Below are 17,720 nucleotides of genomic sequence, written 5' to 3'. Positions count from 1 at the left end.
CTCAAACAGAGGGAGCCTACAGATGACATCTTACTCATCTTCCTGGTTTTAATTTCCTTACTAATTTGTTAGCTTTATCATTAAAGCTTTTCGTAGGTCATTCCAAATGTTTTTGGGGAAAAAAAGCCAGGTATGGATGGCATTTTGTTTCTGTTGTTAGGAGGTTGTTTTTCATGGCTCAGATGAGGTCTACGAAATTGAGAGACTAAGGAGAGTCGGTGGGCACAGGATGGGAGTGGCTGGGCAGCCCCCTCCTCCAGTTAACTTAAGATAGGGATTGCCACGCAACTGCATAAAGGAAGCCAGCCAAGTTCCTCGCCAGAGGATTGGACAATGCATGCCCCCACCTAGGGGAGGTAATGTCACTCAGCCTCCAAGATTAGGTTGGTTTCTTGCGGTAATGCAAGCCCAGATTGCCAGATATTACACTTTTTCAAGAAAAGCTAGAATTCAAGATCTTAAAGGGAATTCTGGTTTTTGAAATGTTGACAACTAGTTCAAATTCTTTAAAACACTCAGGAACAGCAGAAGACAGGACAGGGTGGTGGCTAATGAGGAACAAGGGGAAAAATGAGGAGTTGTTGCTCAGTGGGTAGAAGTTTTGATTATACACAATTGGTAAATTCTAGAGATTTGTTGTACAACATCATGCCCACAGTTAACAACACAGTACTGTGCATTTAAAAATTTGTTACGAGGTTAGATCTCATGTTCTGTGCTCTTACCAACACCACCACCACCACCACAACAACAAAAAAGAAGACACACAAGGAAACTTCTGGAGGTGATAGGTATGTTTATTACCTTGATTGTGGTAATATCATAAGTGTATGCATATGTTCAAACTCATCAAAATTGTATACATTAAATATTTGCTGTTATGTGTGTGTATATCACATACACATTTTTTTTTTTTTAACACAAAAACTCTGGACCAAATCACCATCCATGACCCAGACTTGGGCCTTTGGGCTCTGATACATCTGGGAGCAGCTTTTAGAAACCCAGTTACCAGGAGACAAAGTAAGAAATCTGCCAACAGGGAGCTGATGTCATAATGCCACTGAGGATCACCCTGACTTTGACCTGAATAATAAAGCTCTTGGTCTGAGAAACCAGAAGCTTTGAGCTCTATCTTGGTTTTTGTGGGCATGATTAGTAGGAAATGGCCTGCACTTGAGATCCGGGAACCTGGCTTTAGGCTTGGCTCTGCCAGCAACAAATCCCACATAGGGTTGGTGAGGCCATGGGATTTCCAGAGACCTCCATAGCACTCCCCACACCTGCAGGAGGTTAGGTATGATATGTGAATCTTTCAAATTCTTTGTCTCCCCAAGTATCCTATCAGAAACTCCAAACGATATGTGAGCATGAGAAAAGAAGTCTCCACTCATCTTTAAATTATGTACTTCTACAAAAGAATTGTCTGAATCTCCACTGCTGCCACTAGCAGTTCACCAAATGAACTGAATTTGCAAGAGTGAGTTCCCCAAAAAAATCACAATCAAGAACTATGACACAGGTGGGCTCCCAATCTCCACCAAAGGAAATTTTAATATCACACTTCCTTGTTGTCTTTCATTGTGACCAATGAAAACATGGTCACAATATGCTTTAGTGCTTTACTACTTTTCGAAAAGGTGGAGTTAATAATTTATGAGCAGGGGGTCATTCAGACATACACTTTTGTTACACCTCATCTTTTTTGGTAAATCAAAAAAATCACAAACTATCACCAGCTGACTGTGTACAACACTTTCAGAATCCACAATTACTTTAATTCTGCAATGATCGCTTCAAGTTTTTCTGTAATGGCGCCACAAAATTCGCCCACCTTTTCTTCTTTTTTATAAAACTGAAAGGTTGGGAGGCAAATGATCTCAAGGTCCTTCACCAGCTCATCACACTCATCTGCATCCACTTCCAGGAACACCACGTCCTCGTACTTGACAGACAGGGAATGGAAAAGGGGCTTGATGGTCCTGCAAGGCCCACACCATGTAGCCGAGAAGTCCACAGCCACCAGCCTCTCTCCAGCCTCCTTGAGCGCCAGCTCGAAGTCCTCCTTGCTCAGGATCACTTTCACGAAGTCCGCCTCCAGAAGCTCCATTGACACCGAAGCCTTCGGGATGTCTCCTTCTGTGGGCAGGATGGCTTCTTTTGAGGACTTGGGGATGTCACCTTCCTTGGGCTGGATGGTGTCTTCTGAGTATGTGGTGTCACCCTCTCTGGGTGGAATGTTTTCTTCTGAGGACTTGGGGATGGGGATATGTTTGGACTGGATGGATTTCACTAAGAGCTCGGGGCTGTTGATCTGTTTAGACAGGAGAGGTTTTGCTGAGAACTTAGAGGTGTTGGCCTGTTTGGGTAGAATGAATTTTGCCAGGGACATGGGGGTGTTACCCTGCTTGGGAGGGATGTTTTTTTCCGAGTAAGCTGTCATTCTCTCCTCCTGCAGTGGGGTGGTTTCTTCTGAGGAAGTTGGGGTGTCACTGTGCTTGAGTGAAATATTTTTTTCTGAAGAATTGGGGCTATCAGCATGCATAGGTGGGATCATTTCTTCTGAGGGATTTGGGGTATCACTCTCCTTGGGTAGAATGATTTTTCCTGAAAATTTTGGGGCATCAGTCTGCTTGGCTGGGATGGTTGTTGTGGGGGAATTGAGGGTCTCAGCCTGTTTGGGTGGGGTGATTTGGGTTGGGGAATTAAGGGTATTGTCCTGCATGAGTGGGACCATTTTTTCTGGAGAATTGGGGGTATCAGTCTGCTTGGACAGGATTGTTTTTGCTAAAGAACTGGGGATACTGCCCTGTTTGGGAGGAAGGAGTTTTGCTGGAAACCTGGGGGTGCCAGCCTGCTTGGGCGAGACAGGTTTTGCTGAAAAACTGGAGGTGTTAGCCTGTTTGGGTGAAATGGGTTTTGCTAAGGGATTGGAGATGTCACCTTGCTTGGGTGGGATCATTTTTTCTGGAGAATTGGGAGTATCAGCCTGCTTGGGCAGGATCGTTTTTGCTAAAGAACTGGGGGTACTGCTCTGCTTGGGAGGGAAGATTTTTGCTGAAAAACTGGGGGTGTCAGCCTGCGTGGGTTGCATGGTCTTTGCTGAGGAATTGACAATGTTACCACCCTGTGCCGGTGGGAATATGTCCTTGGGCTGTGGACTTTTGGACTCCTTTGCAGGCATGTGTTGAGTGTTGTTGGCCTCAGGGGCCAAGACCTTCTCCTGGATGTGTGCTGGGTCCAAGAATTCTGGGACCAGGGGAGTCACGCGGCTGGATAGACCCTGTAATAATGGAATTTCTGAACAAAAAAGTAAATAAGTAAAAATGGGAAAGAAGAAACAACAAAAATTCTTATCATTTACTCCAGAGAAGACCAATGCCATGCTTAGAACCCACAAATGTTTTATGAATGATGCATCACCATGAAAAATCACTTTCAACAGAAGGCCAGGCAGCATGTGATTACCTGTATCTTTATGTAGAGTTTTTTTTTTTTTTTAACTACAACTTTTCTCTGCTTCAATACTGCTGTCTGCTCCCTAAGCACATAGGTCCCTAAGGTGACCCTCCCTCGCCTTACCATTAGCGTCACCTTGATCAGCTTCTTCTTGTTTCTCTGGACTCATGTTCAGTTCTTTTGGGTCTCCATCTCTATCACTTTCCACTTCCTGTTCCTTGTCCATATACACTCAGACTCCCTATGTGCCTCAGAGTGGACATGAGGCTGTACCCTTCAACTTTCTCCAGCCTTTCCAACCTAACATCATAATAGGAGTAATGACTTACATTCAGGTGGTACTTACAGCTGTCTTTTCCTCTCTGTACTCACAGCAGTAGTATTCATGACAACCTTGGTTACAGTGGCCACGCTGTGTTAGGCTGTGCCCAGTGCCTGATATGCATTCATGGGCATTATTTCCTATAACACAACAAACCACTGAGGTAAGTACCATTATGATCCTCACTTAACAAACAAGAAAATTGAGCCCTGTAAAAGTTATGTAACTTGCTCAAGGTCACAAAGCTAGTAGATGGGCAGGTTCCAAGCCTGCTCTCTGAATACTATGCTGAACGGTACTTTTTGCCAAATGCCCTGCCCAGGATGGTAACTTGAAACCAACTTTCCTACAACCTCCCTCTAGGACTCTCCAGCTCCAGCTTTCCTTTTCTGACTCACACGTTCTAACCATCTAAGTGTCTCCTCCTAATCATGATACCCTCCTCTGCAAAATCCTGCCTGACCGTCAGATGTCCAATTTGAGCTATCTGGAAGGGAGGAGATTATGACTGAGAAAAATGGCCTGAGAAGAATAATTGAGAACATCACACCTCTATCCCAAAAGATGGGGAGCCAAGAGAACAAGTACATAGATGTGTTCAGAGCAAAGCCGACAGCAGAGGAGTATTCGCCTGGGCTCCATTGGGGAGGCCAGGAAACACCCACATTCACATGGACTCATCTGGAAACCCAACCCAGCCAGGGCTGGGGCTGTGAGTGTCCCGCAAAGCCAGCAGAACTATAGGGTCCTCAGAGAAGAAGCAAGAAGCCACTATGAAGGGGGATTTGTGACCAAAGGCAAGGACTGGAGTCGTAGTCTTGACCAGTATGTGAGAGCATGGTGCCCCAACCCCTAGATGGGCCCCTCAGCAGTCCTCGGTCTAGGGACCAGGCCAGACTAACCACTTCACATGCAAAATCAGAGGCAGAGGGCTGGGCCACAACCAGGCCCCATGGTCCTGTGCATCCAGATATTATGGAGAAAGGGGAGGAATTGGAATGACTGAAAAAGTGTTCATCAAGCTAAAGTCCACAAGCAGGCAGATTTGATCTCTGCCCCTCACCATCTCTCCTCAAATCCTCATTGAGATAAGGCTGGTGGAAGAAGGAGATCCACTGTAGAAAAAATGTAAAGCCACAGTATATTTGCACATCTTCATAAAAGTGAGATAGGTGACCCTGGTACATTTATACTTGGGGACCCAAGCTGTGTTTTAGGTTTGGCAGAATTGTTCGAATTATTTCTCCTCTTCATTCTGCAATTCAGACGGATTCCAAACAATGTGAAATATCAGTGCCTCTGAGTAATTTTCATTCAACTTGTTGTAAAATGTATCCTTTTTCCTTAAAATGTGTTTTCTCCTTCAGCACAAGCTGGTCCCCAAATTGCTCTTGAACCCTTATGTCAGTTGTGGTTCTGTCAGGGAAACAATAAATCAGCTATTTTAGGCATAGAAAGATTTATCTAATTATAACATAGCTGGAAAGGCTGCCTTTGGGCTAGATGTCCTGGACTAATTCCTAGAAAAATGAACAGTGCTGCAGACCTGGCCTGCCAGGGGGGTGTGACCTTCATGCTATCAGGAAGGCAGGGAATCAGAAAGTTGCTGCTAAAATGGTTGACTTCAAGAACTTTCTGCTCCAGCTCCCATCCAAGGGTGAGGCACACACCGCTCCAACTCCCTCTCAGCTCAGAGCTAGAGCTGAACTAGAAAGCTAGGGCAGAGAGCACACAAAGTTGCAAGATGATGGGTTCTTTCACTTGTGGGACCATATACTGGTAGAATCTGTTTTGCGTCCAGAACCCTAGGGGAGTCCAAAAAATGTGGTTTTCAGATTTCTAGCTTCTGCAGTGCAAGGAGCCACACCAGACATTGGAATAAACACTGCGTGGAAATTCATTTCCACCCCATGCTCACAATGACAATATGACAGTCTAGGTTTTGATACACTACACTGGCACAATTTTTTGGTTTTATAATTACAAAAATATATATATTCATAATAGAAACATAAGGAAACACACAAGTAAAAAAATAAGAATTACTCAAAGTGCCAATCTTCAAGAATCACCACTATCAATACTGTGATGTATATTCTTGGATTTATACTCTTGTAATCCTTTTTACGTAAGAATATATTTTGAGTCCTCTCTTTTGGAATTTGAACCTCCAGAACAGTGAGACAATACATTTCTGTGGTTTAAGCCACCCACCCAGTCAGTGGTATGATAGCCCTAGCAAACTAATATGGCAGCCAAAAAATGGGCATGTCTGTGTTCTAATAAAACTTTATTTACAAAAACAGGCAGGTGGCCCAAGAGCATAGTTAGCCAATCCCTGGCCTATATAATCATTTTTATTATTTAAAAAAATTTTTAATGTTTATTTATTTGTGTGAGAGAGAGTCAGAGCATGAATGGGAGAAGGGCAGAGAAAGAGGGAGACACAGAATCCAAAGCAGTCTCTGGGCTCCAGGCTGTCAGCACAGAGCCCGATGTGGGGCTCAAACTCACAAGCTATGAGATCATGACCTGAGTTGAAAGCTTAACAGACTGAGCCACCCAGGCACTCCTACCTATATAATCATTTTTAATGATTGATTTATGTCCTTTTGAATGGATGAATTTCAATTTGTTTAAATAATTTCATATTGATGGATATAAAGGTTGTTTTTATTATTTGCTGGTATAAGCAGTATAATAATAAGCATTTATAGATTAACATATTCTTAATTATTTTCTTAAAATACAATTCTAGAAATGGAATCCCTGGATCAATCAGTAGGCATTTTAAAGATTTTTCTGTTCCAATCAGTAACTATCAGCAAGGTATGAAAGTACAAATAAAATTGTGTCATTAGTATCTTAATTTGTATTTCTTTATTAAGTTGAATTCTGGAACATATTTATTGTCAATTTCTATTTCTTCCTTTGCAAATTGTCATATCACAGCCTTGCTTAATGGTCTCTGAGGGAGAGGTATCTCCATATACATTAATTTCCTTAACTTGTTGCCAGTTATTGTCATGGTCTTTCTCAGTTTGTCTTTTAATTTTGTTCATGGTATTTTTGGAACAACATAAAGATGACTCTGGACAGTTTGGGGGAGTACTGGTCACGTATTTTGGACAATGTACCTCAATTAGGGGTTTACATGATGTTTTTCTCAGACCAGGGTCATGTGTTTTGGGGAGGAAGACCACACAGGTAAATTAGCATTTTAATCACTTTATTACTAATTAAATATGTCAAGGGATAAAATTTCAAAGGGTTATCAGCATCGCTTATCACTGATGATGTTGACCTTGATCATCCAGCCAAAGCAGTGATTGTCAGGTCCCTCTGCTATTAAATTACTCTCTCTTCCCTTCGTGTACTCTGTGTAAAGCTCACACTCAAGGGGTGTGGATTATGCCCCATCTCCTTGGGGGAGGGATATCTACATAAATTATTCAGAATTTTTCCGTTTGGCAGGTTTGTCTCTTCCATCCTCCATTTATTTATTTATTTATTCAATCATGTATTTACATTAGTGTCAACTCATGGACATTTATTTTATACCTTGGGTTATAATCCAGTACTATGAAATTTATTTGTTGCTCAAATCATTCCAGCTTTGACCACTGAGAACTCTTTCAGTTGGCTCTTGTGTCCTTCTGATGTACACACACTTGTAGTTTTGTTTGTTGACCATGTCCTTACCCTCTGGCACTACAAAATCCTCCAGGCTCATTTTATAGATTCACTGCCATATCCCTAGAATTATCCACTTCTTTAATGGAGCCCTGCTTCCTTTTATTGGAGAATGGTATTTAGAAAACAAAATCTGAGCTGGGTGTGCTTGTTGATACTGGGTGCCATTGCCTTCAGACTCAGTGAGCATAACTGGGAACCATTTATATAGATGTAACTAACCTGTGCGCTCACACACACATTAATAGTTACTTCTATATCAGTATCTGTATTAAGCTAACTGTGACTTCCTATTGAAGTCCTTGACTTTAATTCAGTACCACATGGTTCACTGTAGCCTTTCCCCCGAGCATGTCTGTAAACTTCTATTCCAAAAGTGACTTGGTTCCCACTGTCTGCCACTCATTTACTTATTTATTCAATTCCCATACACATGTAGAATGGTTTCAGAATGGCTAACCTGTCCGTTCTTGGTAAACAACTTCCTTACCTAGAACACAGTGCTTATGTGTGGTTCTTTTGGTCTTTATAGGCTTAACATTTCTACTCATTTTCAAAGTTACTTAGGTCAGCCTCTCTTTTTCCCTACCCCTTCAGTGAAATTATGCCATACATTTGTAATAGGTATTTTCTTTTGTCACATTCTGCATTTCATTCTGGGATCCCCTACCCTCTGGGCTGAGTTTTTTTCAAATTTGCATACATTATGGTTCACTCTGTGCTGTGGAGTCCTCTAGGTTTGACAAATGGGTGTTATTATTATTCATCACTACAGTACCATACAGAATAGTTTCATTGCCCTAAAGAAAATCTCCTGTGCTTCACCTAGTCAACCCTCACCCTCCTGCAAATTCACGGCAGCCACTGATTTGTCTCTATAGCCTTGCCTTTTCTAGGATGTCATATAAACGGGATCATATATGTGGCCTTCTCAGATTGACTTCTTTTGCTTAGCAATATATATTTAAGATCCCCCATGCTGATTTTTTGTGTCAATGGTTTGTTTCTTTTGACCACTGAATAGATAATAAAGCATTTTAACTAAACTATGGGATGCAGATGTAAGACAAGAATTTGAGTGCAGATATTTATTTGGGAGGAGATCCCGACAATCCCAGGTGGGGCACTGGGGAGGGAATCATGCCAGCTGTCACTGTGAGCACTAGAGGTCACTCCCACTGGGGACTGGGGGAGAGTACAGAGCATACCTCAAGTGATCATTCCTTCCTTCCTTTTGAGTGCTCTTTCCAGGGGAAATAAGTCTGGCACTTCTGCTTGCCCTGTGCACATGCTCTACCTGTCCCCTGCGGGGCCACCTGAGCCACCTGAGAGAAATGCACGTGTTTGCAGTAAGTAGTCATTTGAAAATAAAGGCGACTGCTGACAGGCTGTGCATGGAGCAGGGCGTTGGCAGCGGCTCTTACAAGAGATGATAGGTATGGGCAGAAGAAAGTTTTGTTTGTAGAGTCTGAAAACATAACCAAGGGTCCCTGGGCACCCTGCCCGGATGGAATGAAGAGCAGTGATCTACTCTGACTTCATGACTGTTCTGCAAGAAAGAATCAGCATTCTGGAGAAGTGAGGCAGGAACAGAGAGCCCTCTTGGGCATCCTGTTCAGCTGGAAGGTGACCCCACACAAAGCAGCTGTAACTGAGAAGTCGACAGAAGGGAGTAAGGAGATGAGGTTTCTCTCTTCTGTGGGGTACCCACTGTTTTACGAGCATCTAAAGCTGCAGAAAATGGGCCCAAAATGTCAGGGACAAGGGTTGGTGCTCAGAAAGAATCAGCTGGATGTCATTGCCATGTGGCTTTGGTGGCAACAGTGGTAGGAGGCAGTCTTGCAACTGCTTCCTGGAGCCACCACCAGGTTGGCAGAGCCCCAAGGGTGTCAGGGGCCTGGGCTCAGAAGGCCAGAGAGGACGAGAGCAGGGACAGGGGAGGGAAAAGATGGATAGGCACATGAAAGGGGGAGCACAGTGAAGAGATTCAGGAACCCGCCATAGAAGAAAGAGCTCCATGGCCAGAGAAATGCTATTGGGACTGTTCTGAAGATCCAAGTGCATGCATAGACGTGTGTGTGTGTGTGTGTGTGTGTGTGTGCGTGCGCGCGTGTGTGCGTATGCACCCACCATTGTGAAAGCACCAATTAATACCACTTCATAATGTTTTATAATACACTGGCAGATATTATTCAGTTCAACAACATTTGCTGAGTATTTACGTAGGATACAAATGAGGTTATTCACCAGGGATAAAGAGATGATAGACCCTGTGGCTACCTCCTTAGGGTTTTTGTTGTAGCGAGGAAAGCAGACACCATAAAATGAGGGTTTTTTCCCAAAATGTAAGACCATTTATTCAGATATACATATATATTCATATATGTATTTATATATGTAAATATATAAATATATGTAATATATGTAAATATATATAATAAAGAGAAAACCTGGCTTTGAAGGATGTACACAACACTCACTATACTAATTGCTTTGAGCAGGTGAAGGGAGAGGAGAAATGGGTTAGAGAAAAAGAGCAAAACAGACTTCAGCTTTGTCTATTATATTCAGTTTCATTTTGCTTAATTAAATATGCGTGTGCTTGTCTATCACAAATGCTTAGAAACCAAATGTTAGCATTTGGTAATACCAAATTCTGGTAATTTGGTAAACCCAAAACATACATGGGTTTGTTGCATTAATCTTTGAAATGTTCTGTATTTGTAAGATTTCACATAAAAGAGGGAGACGCCAGCTGGGAGTTATTGCATGTCCTGATGCCGGGCAATAAGGGCCACGGTGAGCAATGAGGATGACATCCTTCATGCAGGTGGCTCATGTTCCAGTGACATGTCAGCCACTTGAGAACACGCACCTGTGAAGGGATTTAACTAGAAGGTTCAACTACAGTTTTACGTGGTTCTAATCATATAGTTGTTAACTGATAGAGACTATTACTTCAATAGAGGCATGTTCATCACAGAGAGTCACTCTATATTAAGAATCATGTTGTAATCAGATCAGCAGAGCATGTTTATTGTATGCCTGGCGCTGAAATATAAAAATGCTTGGGGAACCTAGGTGGCTCAGTCAGTTGCGCATGTGACTTTGACTCAGATCATGGGTTCGAGCCCCACATCCTGCTTACTGCCATCAATAATAAGCCCACTTTGGATCCTCTGTCTTCCTCTCTCTCTGCTCCTCCCCCACTCATGCTCTCTCTCTCAAAAATAAATAAACATTAAAATATATATACATACATATATATACATACATACATAGATATATATATGTATGTATAGATATATATATAGATCTATATCTATATATAGATAGATAGATAGATATAGATATATATACAAGAATTTTTATCTTCATAAAAGCCTTCATTTCAGTACGGTTGCTCTAAGTGTAAAGTGATCTATGTCTTATATTTCCATCCTAGTTTTTTGTCATCAGTGTGACTGCTGTTTAAGTATTTTTCCCTAAAGAGAGCAGAAAGGAATCAGTTGGGCAAGTCATTACATACAGCTGGATTCAGTGTCTCTTGAATTTTACTAGGTTCACCCTCCACATCCTACTTGTCTTTAGAACATCCCCCAAATCTGAAAGAAGTTGTTGTGGGCTCACGTAAAATTAATAAAGACATAAATCCATTTAAAAGTCTATTAGAAAATTATTTTTACCTGGTTTCTCAGTGTCATAATGGCAAACATTGGAAAAACTCCTAAGATATTCTAAGTGCGTATGTGGATTGGTAAATTGCTTACTATTCCTTCTATTTTTCTAGATGGTCCAAAATGTCAAGAATGGACATCTTTAATGGGAAAGAACTTTATTTTTTAGAAGGCCAATTGAATGCTCTTCTCTTCTACCTCCAAATGACTGGTCACACAGAGGATTTGTCATGAGCCATCAGTATTTTATCTAAGGTGTGGATCTTGCGCCTTTGTACCTGGCTCTCTGAGATCAGTACCCCATTCATTCCTCATTAGTTCTGGACACAATGCTAGAACTATCTATGTTTTGTTCAAGGAAGAGTGGACTATTGACTTTACTCAGTCTTTGTTCTGATATTTAACACCCAACACTTTTATGGTTGGAAAGACTTCTGGTATAATGTTTAAAGCTCCCCTGTGTGAATATTTACTAAAAAACTCTGGGGATGCTCTGGTAAGATTCAGGTTAGTTGTCAGTTTGATGGTGTTTTCATATCCATAGGCTGTTCAGAGACTTTAAAAATGCATGTGACCCCAGCTCATCACTCCTACCTGGTACAGGGGCTTTGCTCTCTGCACATGGTTCCTTGGATCTCACAATACCCACCTTCTAAAGGAAGCCACACAAGCAAGTTAACGGAATGGCATCCTTAGCAGAACAGAGCAGAGCAAAGCAATGGCTCCCATTGAACATCTCTCAGCATATTAATTTGAGGCTTTGATGCTCATGGCCCTGGGAAGGGCTCAAGCTCATTCTCACCGTGAGTGTGGTATTCCACGGGCTCTTCATGAATGGAAGGATAAAGGTATGAATGGTTACAACATGTATAATAAGAGACGATCGATGAAGGTTTACATTAAAACAGTTAATTTAAAATACGCTTTTGCTAAAATTATCTTTATTAGCCTCTGGCACACCACCATCCCTAGCTTGGCCTCTGAGTAGAGAAACAGGAGAGTGGTCAAGGAAATTATCCCCATAAGACTTTTCCAAACCATCCACACCTGGAACAAAATCAGAACACTGCAAATAAATGAAATGAAAGAATGAAATGTCACACCCCCACACACCATCCTGGCCACCCATCCCTTCCTGTCAGCACCACACATTAATGAAATGATGTCACATGGCATAAATCCATAAATCCTGCCTAATCCAAGTGTAAGCTTCTTAAAGATAAGAGAGATTGCCTTGGCTCTCTGTCTTGGGCCTGGTGTGCAATGCACCAGACACTCAAGAAAAACTTGCCTGTGAGTTTCTCTTCTTTCCTGACTCTCTGAGGTAATACCTGATTAAGTTTCTGGTCCTCTGTTACAACACTGAGTGTGGAGAATTAAAGTGATAATTTAATATAAGACTCCATGTTTAGTGCAAAAAGTGCACTACTTCCGGGACGCCTGGGAGGCTTAGTAGGTTAAGCATCCGACTTCGGCTCAGGTCATGATCTCGTGGTTTGTTGAGTTCGAGCCCCACGTCCGGTTCATGGCTATCAGCGCAGAGCCCGCTTCAGATCCTCTGTCTCCCTCTCTCTGCCTCTCCCTCCCCATCTCTCTCAAAATAAAATAAACATTAGAAATTGTACTACCTCCGGTAACACTGTTTGACTTTAACTCACAGGCTAATCTGCTACTCCAAACTCCACGGAGATTAGAAGATGGGCTGTTACTCCCCCAGGGAGATGTGAGAAAGCTCCTTGAAGCCACGTGGTGTACTGTCAGGGGAGAGGAGCAAATTTTTTGGTGGAGGAAAGAGCGGCCATGCTGCCATGCGGTGAGGGTGGGCAGGAGAGGGCCCGAGCCCATGGTGTGCAGAGACAGGGGCTGGGCCTAGAGGAGAGGGTTATTCTAGCACGTGGCACAGAGCTGGAATTTTATTGAATTTGTAGTAGGGCATCACAGAAATATTTGAGGAAATGCCAGAATTTGATCTGTACCTTAGCAGATTCACGGGCAGCATATACAACAATAGACTTGAGGGCCAAAGACAGAATTCAGAGCTCTGTTAAGAAGCCATCGCAATAGCTGAGAGAGAATATATCAAAAGCCGACACTCGGAGAGGGGAAAGAGAACTAAAAGGTTCAAGAAACCCCAGAAATAGGATTTCCATGGTTTGACAAATGCCTAGGAGAAGCTGACACAGAATCTCACATTTGAAGCCTGAGCCACCGAGAGACTGCAGCGCAGGAAGCAGACAGGTGACCCAACGGGACATCAGGACACCCATGTGTGCACCCACCAGGCAGCTGGGAATCAAGTTCTAATCTCCAGAAAGAAGCCAAGCCAGGCCGTGATTCAGAAGTCAAACACCTGGACTCAATAGTTGAAATCCTAAAATTGGATGAAATCATAAAAAGGGGGACATATTGAGTGGAATCAGGAGCATGAGTTTGCAGGAGGGACCTGCAAGGGAATCTTGGAGGCTGGGCCAAAGAAGGAGTGGACTGCAGGAGGGGGTGTCAACAGCCTCAAGTTTCCACAGGGGTGCACGGAGAGGGAGAAGAGAGAGGCCCACAGTGGGGCCAGGAGGTAGATCATCCCTCCATAATCTTTGAAAGTGCAGAATGAGGCATAATCTCAGGTGAGAAGTGAATGAATTGAAGATCAAGATTCTCTTTTACGGATTTCATTAATTCAAGGAGAGAGTAGCTTGAAGGGGGCAAAGAAAATGGATGGCAGCTGGTCCACCCTCAAGAAGGCTTATGGGTAAGTTGACAAGAGGTGGGAAATAGTGCGGGGGACTTTAAGATGGAAGCAAAAATAAACAAAACAAAACAAAACAAAACATGGGACACGCTTTAGAGGTGAGTTGGGATCCTTTTCCAAGGGACAAGAAAAGGAGAGAGAATAGGTACACATGGAGAGAAAATGCGAGGTGCAGGAGAGCAGAGGAGGCTGGCCACTCTCAGGTCGTCCAGGCCAACTAGGGGACACCAGTTTGGCACAGGCTTCTCAGGATCGTCTTGTGGGCCTCGGGCCCTGCAACATCAAAGTTGCAGGACTCTGATGCAAAAGTCATTTCAAAAGGCCGGTTAAGAACTTCAGTCAGGGCTGAGCAAATGGTGTCAATATCCAGGTCAGGGATACAGAAAAGATAAATCGAGCTGCCTGAGCGGCGGGGTCAAGGAGAGTCACACCCACAGTTTGAGATCAGATAATAGTTCCCTGAAACCAGCAAATCTCGCTAATGGAGTGATTCAGCTCTGGTGGCCTGAGCTGGTTAACCCTGAGCTCCCCAGCCTACATTTCCTCCCGAGGTGCAAGAATGATAGTGTGGGCCTCTGCCTGGATAGATGTTACCCATTCTAACTACAAAATTGAGAGCCCGTGAAGCGCTCCGTGCTCGTTCAATACAGATGAGGACAACTGTGCATCCTTCTCAGATTTGTTTCGGAAGTTTATTTATTTATTTTCGAGAGAGAGGAAGAGCATGCACGAGTAGGGGAGGGGCAGAGAGAGAGAGAGAATCCCAAGCAGGCTCCACACAGACAGCACAGCGCCCAACGCAGGGCTTGATCACATAAACTGTGAGATCATGACCTGAGCAGAAACCAAAAGTCAGACACTCAACTCACTGAGCCACCCAGGCGACCCTCAGATTTGTTTTAAGGCTGAAAGGAGATACAATTTGAAAGTGTATATAGCTCAGGGGAAGTATTCAATGAATGTAGATTTCCTTTCCTTCAATCCTTTTTTTTTTTTAATGTTTCACTTTTATTTTTGAGAGAGAGAGAGAGAGAGAGAGATTGCAAATGTGGGAAGCACAGAGAGAGAGAGAGATACACAGAATCTGAAGCAGGCTCCAGGCTCTGAGCCACCAGCACTGAGCCCAACGTGGGGCTCAAATCCATGAACTGTGAGATCATGACCTGAGCTGAAGTTGGACACTTAACTGACTGAGCCACCCAGGCACCCCTTCCTTCAATCTTTTGTATTTACAGTACTTATAATGACAGCAGAGAAAGGAGAAAACAGAATATGGTTAAAAGCTCCAGTTATAAAAGAAATAAGTCCCAGGCATAAAATAAATGACATGGTGACTATAGTTTATAATACTGTATCAGGTATTTAAAAGTTGCTAAGAGACTAGATCTTCAAAATTCTCATTTTTTCTTGTGAAAAAAAATTTGTACTATGTGCAGTGATGGATGTTAAGTAAACTTATTATGATGATCATTTCACAACGTATACAAACACTGAATCATTATTTGTATACCAGGAACTAATGTCACATGTCAATTATACCTCAAAAAGTATTCTTTTTCATTTTTTTAAAATTAAAACAAGAGAAAAGAAAAATAGTAGCTAACGTTTGACGTCTGTCTCTTACTAGTCTATGGTCTTGGTCAATTTAGTGACCCTGTGCCTTGGTTTCCTCACCTGTAGAACAGAGGTCATAATAGAAATTGATTAATAAAAGAGGGTTGTAAAAATAAAAAGAGGTAACGCGATGTAAAATGCCAAAGACAGTATAGCAAGGCGCTGTATGCATATTAGCTATTACTATTTTTTTTTTAATGTTTTTTTTATTTATTTCTAGGAGAGAGAGAGACAGCGTGAGCAGGGGAGGTTCAGAGAGAGAGGGAGTCACAGACTGAAACAGGCTCCAGGCTCTGAGCTGGCAGTCAGCACAGAGCCCGACGTGGGGCTCTAACCCACGAACCGCGAGATCATGACCTAAGCGAAAGTCGGACGCTCAACCGACTAAGCCACCCAGGCGCCCCAGCTATTACTATTTTTGAGCGTTTTGGTGCCACGACGGTAAGAAGTGCTTTCTGTAGAATGAAACCCATGCAGCCCCACTCAGGAGGCCCAGCAAGTGTAGACGTCCATAGAAACAACAGCTGCCTGGAGCTCCCAGATGGGAAGGCCTCTTCACACGGGCTCTCACCCAATCTTCGTGAGGCACCCAAGCGGGAGGTAGTACGGGCTCTCCGTATCTTACATGACATCTGGGCACAGGTGTTTGCCGAATTCAGAATTTTGTTTGGATTTTATAAAAGTAATACATGGCATCTTTTATAGAACATCCAGCAGAGTCAGGAATGGGATCCTACTAGTAAACAGTAGTATTTCTGCAACTAAAGGTGTAGATATTCACCTCTGGTTGGATACATAATGACTATAAATGGCATCTCATCAGTTCGGATCTAGTTTTACTCCAGATGAGTCCATACCAAACTTAGGAAAAACCTCTCTGCTTCTGAAGCTTTTTGGATTCCAGAATTGCGGACAAGTGTGCATAGGAATTATCTTCTGCATCTTGCATACAAGGAAACTGGGGCTTAGCGACACTAATCTGCCAAGTATTCCCAAGGCCAGCAAACAGAGCTAGGGGTCAGGCTCAGGTGGCCTGACACTAGATCTTTTGATCTTAATCTCTATATCACATGGCTCCAGGGAAAGGAACAAACATAAGAAAATGGCAACTAGGAGGTCCCTTGTCAAATCCAGGGCAGAGGTCAAAGCCAATGGCATAGTCATGGCTACTAGGTTGTCTGGGCTAAGTGCCTTCTACAACAATTTCACTTAGTGTTGACACCAGATGTGTGATATGGGCACTATCCCTATTTTACAGATGAAAACTGAGGCTCAGAGAAACCAAATAACTTGTTCAGAATCTTAAGATGAGTAAGGAGTGGGCTGATTCCCAAGCCCCTGTTCCTACCCCTGTGGTCGCCGTGCCTCCCCCAGTCAAGCCGCCCTGCCTGCCTTTAAATGTCTTCTCATTCCTGCCATTATTGGTTCCCTTGTCCTTTCCCTTATATTTGTTTCCTCCTTTATAAACTTGGAAATTGCAAACATCTGATGGGGCACAGAGGGCTCGTTCAGCACCAGCTCATAGTAGCCCTCAATGAATACCTGTTGGATAAATGGATGGGCAGATGGATGGATGACTTTACCAAGACAGCTGTGATGAGGTACCTACCCAGGAACTCGTGAGTTCTCTGTCCCACCTCCCCAGCACCCACCTCCCACCTTGCTAGAGGCTGGCCCAGAATGACCAGGTCTCCCATTGTGCCCGAGACTATCCAACTTATTCCTGTTGTCCCAGCTTGATATTAACAGCAATCCCTTCACTCTCTAAAGTGCCCCAGTTGGGGCAATAAAGTCTGCAATAAGGCAGAGGATTTTGGAACTCAAAAAGGCAAACTGACAAAGCTCGTGTAAAGTTCTGGCCTGCTTCCCCCCACCCCTACACTCCCTGGGCTATGGGAAGGGAGCAGTGGAGAAGCTGAGATAGCTTACATGCAGACACCATCTGGGTAAGGTGTACCCGGCACCAGCTTCCCATTGGCCTCCCAGAAAGAGGACTGAGAACTGTGCTCCCCACACCCAACTAGGCAGTCATTGGGGTCCCCAGCAATAGAGGAGGGATGCTCGCAGAGCCCACCTGACACAGTCCAGGCTGGTGCCTTACCAATCTCTCAGGACCCCAGGGGAGCTCCTGCTCCCATCCAGTATCTTCCCAGGACCTTTAACGGGGTGCAGAAGCAGACTGGAGGGGGCCACTTTCACCAGACAAGGC

At 43.4% G+C, this 17,720-nt stretch overlaps 1 protein-coding gene and 1 long non-coding RNA gene across 4 annotated transcripts; one reads left to right on the top strand and one right to left on the bottom strand.

The window, feature by feature from the left end:
- Window positions 1-1,740: 1,740 nt before the first annotated feature.
- On the bottom strand, window positions 1,741-3,879 carry TXNDC2 (thioredoxin domain containing 2). 3 transcript variants are annotated; one of them, XM_039219094.1, is made up of 2 exons: window positions 3,806-3,879; window positions 1,741-3,300 (listed from the first exon to the last, which is right to left on the bottom strand). In XM_039219094.1, the coding sequence occupies exon 2, from the start codon at window positions 3,182-3,184 to the stop codon at window positions 1,772-1,774; it is 1,413 nt and encodes a 470-aa protein (XP_039075025.1). In that variant the 5' UTR covers window positions 3,185-3,300; window positions 3,806-3,879; the 3' UTR covers window positions 1,741-1,771. The 3 variants fall into 3 exon arrangements, with proteins under 3 accessions (XP_039075025.1, XP_039075022.1, XP_039075023.1); XM_039219091.1 differs by lacking the exon at window positions 3,806-3,879 and adding an exon at window positions 3,583-3,761; XM_039219092.1 differs by lacking the exon at window positions 3,806-3,879 and adding an exon at window positions 3,595-3,761.
- Window positions 3,880-4,056: 177 nt separating this feature from the next.
- LOC120221599 lies at window positions 4,057-12,072 on the top strand. Its single transcript, XR_005525842.1, has 2 exons — window positions 4,057-4,610; window positions 11,265-12,072. It is a non-coding gene; the product is annotated as an uncharacterized LOC120221599 (long non-coding RNA).
- The last annotated feature ends 5,648 nt before the right edge of the window (window positions 12,073-17,720 follow it).

Source organism: Hyaena hyaena, unplaced genomic scaffold (genome assembly GCF_003009895.1).
Source record: "Hyaena hyaena isolate Hyena2069 unplaced genomic scaffold, ASM300989v1 scaffold_786, whole genome shotgun sequence".
Lineage (NCBI taxonomy): Eukaryota > Metazoa > Chordata > Mammalia > Carnivora > Hyaenidae > Hyaena > Hyaena hyaena.
This window is presented reverse-complemented; position numbering and strand designations above follow the sequence as displayed.

Coding starts and splice junctions, on each gene's coding strand:
- TXNDC2 (XM_039219091.1), bottom strand. CDS start 3,685: ATGGACAAGGAACAGGAAGTGGAAAGTGATAGAGATGGAGACCCAAAA. Junction 3,301..3,582: donor TGATCAAGGTGACGCTAATG/GTAAGGCGAGGG, acceptor TTTTTTGTTCAG/AAATTCCATTATTACAGGGT.